We start from the raw sequence: 3,351 nt of genomic DNA, 5'->3' as shown, positions 1-3,351 counted from the left end.
CAAAGCCACTCCTTGAACAGAATTTGTGTTATTTCCTATTAGAAGAATGCCGAAATGGATCACAAGCATAAAGCAAAGCGGCCAAAACCAGGAACCAAAGGTTCTTCCGGTAGGATTGATCTGTACCGAATGTTGTCATTGCTAATTACACATAACTTTTAACCATTGAAACAATGCCGATTTGAGATAAACTCATGTCCTAATGCTGTAGAATATTTTAAATATACAGGGAACACAACAAAATCATAGTTGTAATGCGGGGATATTGGCGATTACAGTTTATTATATCAACTCTTCTGATAATGGGGAATGAAGTTTGATATATCAACTCTTCTGAATACATCCACCTCTTTGCTAGGTACTTCCGGATGGACCCGCTACCTGGACGAAAGTAAGTTATGTATGAATAGAGTCTCAACTGCCTCTAGTTTAGAAAGTGATGGTTTTTCTTGTCTCTGTGCCTAAAATGTCTCTCTGGTCAGTGCACTTGTACCATCTCAGCCAGGCGAGAAAATTGTGACATATCCTGTTCGTCCAGTAGACACCTCAACAGATTTTGAAGGAACAACAAGCCTTCAACCAACTCAACCGGTAATAGAAGCTTTGTCTCTGCCTAAATCTTAATTTTCCAATTGACCTGATTAGTGGAAAGCTTTTTTTGATAGAGAAGAGCTTAGTGGAAAGCTTTTTTTTTAGAGAAGATTAGTGGAAAGCTTGTGCAATGAATGTGCTTCTTACGGAGACTTAGATTTCTTCCTTGTAGCAAAATCATCTTCCAATGGTGCAGAACATATTTAATTAGTCAGTCAAGTTAGACGTAGGCATCACAAGGCTTGTTTCTTGTTTAATTACCTCAGGAGATTTGTTTCAGTCCCACTTTGAGTGAACCAAAGAATTCTTGAGAACTGCCGTGCTATGATCTGTAATAACATGATGCATTCATGTTTCAGCCATCAGGGAACGGACCTCCAGGAGGCCAGCCTGTACCAAGACAAATCCCAAGGCAAATGCAACAGCCTATGGGTGGTATGCAAAGAATGCCTCCTGGTGCAAACATGGGTGCCTTTGGCGCAGCGCCCCAAGCAGGCATGGTTGGGATGAATCCCGGCAACATTCCAATGCAGAGAGGCGCAGGTGGCCAGTCTCATCCACACCAGGTTTGTTGTATATTTTAATTATCTTACGTTCCTAGCTACTGTTGTTTGAATGACGCTTGTGACGATCAGTAAGCCGTTTGATTTTCTTGGCGTTGACAGTTGAGAAGGAAGGCTGATCAAGGGATGGGGATGCAGAACCCTGGGTACCCTCAGCAGAAGAGGCGCTTCTGACATCCTCCCTCCTGGGCACCGACTGATATAAATGTACTCATGGCATCATCATGTATGTAAATCTTCCAGATAGATATACATCGTCTGGTGGCCATGTAAGCTTGTTGTTGTAGATTTATAGTGCTTATCTGCTAGCTTGGTAAGTTAAAGTAGCTGTAAGGGTCGTTGTAGAGGAAATTTGGATGATTGCCTTTTACAGCTACTGCGCTAAGCTGCTCCATGCAGAATAATTGACATTCTGAATTCTGAATATACAAGACAAGCTGGTAGACATGCTAGTTTCATTCTTCTGCTCATGTTGGAAGACGAGTGGTTTGGCAAAAAGTCACTTTGGAGGACGAGCTCCAGTGAGCCCTATATTTTGAACAGTGCCAAAATAATATTTTGATGTTTCAAAAGATTCTGAAAAAATTCAACATGTTTATATGGATGCATTGTTTTTGGAATTATGATGCATTGTTTTGGGAATTATGTATGTAAAACACGAAAAATTTATTCTATTTGTTTGATTAGTGAGAATTGAGGGTCAAGATGTGATCACTTAAACATCTCTTCCAACTCCCACCCGCCCTTGTTATCTCTTCAGTTTCTTTTTTTTTAGAATAGTATCTCTTCACTTACTAAGGGCAACTCCAACGAGGGTCACCAAAATGGGCCTCACAAAAGTCTGCAAAAATCTCCACGGACAGATGTAGCAGAAGAGTCCATTCAACCGCAGGCATAAAATGCTTGTCCCATTTCAAACGAATCTTTTAAAAAAGAGACGAAATTCACAGTAAACTAGACGACATTTGTTAAATTTTGATATATTATGATTTATAACCCTTGCGGCCCACCCCTTGGTCGAGAGCCAGCTGTGATGCTTTCTGAAATTTCCTGGATGTGAAAGTTATTTTATTTGATTTGTTTTGATAAAAAAACTGATTTTTTTGAAAACTCCAAAAATAGCAGAAAACAACAAATAGATGTGGGCATTGAATTAATAGGTTAGTCTAGAAAAATAATAAAAGTGAAGGAAATATGCCCTAGAAGCAATAATAAAGTTGTTATTTATTTTTCCTATATCATGATAAAAATTTATTATTCATGCTAGAATTGTATTAACCGGAAACTTAGTACATGTGTGAATACATAGACAAAACAGAGTGTCCCTAGTATGCCTCTACTTGACTAGCTCGTTAATCAAAGATGGTTAAGTTTCCTGACCATAGACATGTGTTGAACGGGATCACATCATTAGAGAATGATGTGATGGACAAGACCCATCCGTTAGCTTAGCATAATGATCGTTAAGTTTTATTGCTATTGCTTTCTTCATGACTTATACATATTCCTCTGACTATATGAGATTATGCAACTCCCGAATACCGGAGGAACACCTTGTGTGCTATCAAACGTCACAACGTAACTGGGTGATTATAAAGATGCTCTACAAGTGTCTCCGAAGGTGTTTGTTGGGTTGGCATAGATCGAGATTAGGATTTGTCACTTCGAGTATCGGAGAGGTATCTCTGGGCCCTCTTGGTAATGCACATCACTATAAGCCTTGCAAGCAATGTGACTAATGAGTTAGTTACGGGATGATGCATTACGGAACGAGTAAAGAGACTTGCTGGTAACGAGATTGAACTAGGTATGATGATACCGACGATCGAATCTCGGGCAAGTAACATACCGATGACAAAGGGAATAACGTATGTTGTTATTGCGGTTTGACCGATAAAGATCTTCGTAGAATATGTAGGAACCAATATGAGCATCCAGGTTTCGCTATTGGTTATTGACCGGAGATGTGTCTCGGTCATGTCTACATAGTTCTCGAACCCGTAGGGTCCGCACGCTTAACGTTCGATGACGATTTGTATTATGAGTTATGTATTTTGGTGACCGAAGTTTGTTCGGAGTCCCGGATGTGATCACGGACATGACGAGGAGTCTCGAAATGGTCGAGAGGTAAATATTCATATATTGGAAAGTAGTATTCGGACATCGGAATGGTTTCGAGTGGTTCGGGTATTTTACC

The 3,351-nt window shown here is 40.0% G+C and overlaps 1 protein-coding gene across 1 annotated transcript in view; it reads left to right on the top strand.

Moving 5' to 3' along the window:
* LOC123181514 (cyclin-dependent kinase E-1) overlaps nucleotides 1-1,616 on the top strand; it is a 5,699-nt gene extending 4,083 nt beyond the window's left edge. Inside the window, exons 12-15 of the mRNA XM_044593791.1 lie at nucleotides 359-391; nucleotides 483-591; nucleotides 951-1,157; nucleotides 1,257-1,616. Coding sequence (XP_044449726.1) covers nucleotides 359-391; nucleotides 483-591; nucleotides 951-1,157; nucleotides 1,257-1,328 — 421 coding nt within the window. The 3' untranslated portion in view covers nucleotides 1,329-1,616. The remainder of the gene's footprint in view (nucleotides 1-358; nucleotides 392-482; nucleotides 592-950; nucleotides 1,158-1,256) is intronic.
* Nucleotides 1,617-3,351: the final 1,735 nt, after the last annotated feature.

Source organism: Triticum aestivum, chromosome 1D (assembly GCF_018294505.1).
Source record: "Triticum aestivum cultivar Chinese Spring chromosome 1D, IWGSC CS RefSeq v2.1, whole genome shotgun sequence".
NCBI classification, from domain to species: domain Eukaryota; kingdom Viridiplantae; phylum Streptophyta; class Magnoliopsida; order Poales; family Poaceae; genus Triticum; species Triticum aestivum.
This window is presented reverse-complemented; position numbering and strand designations above follow the sequence as displayed.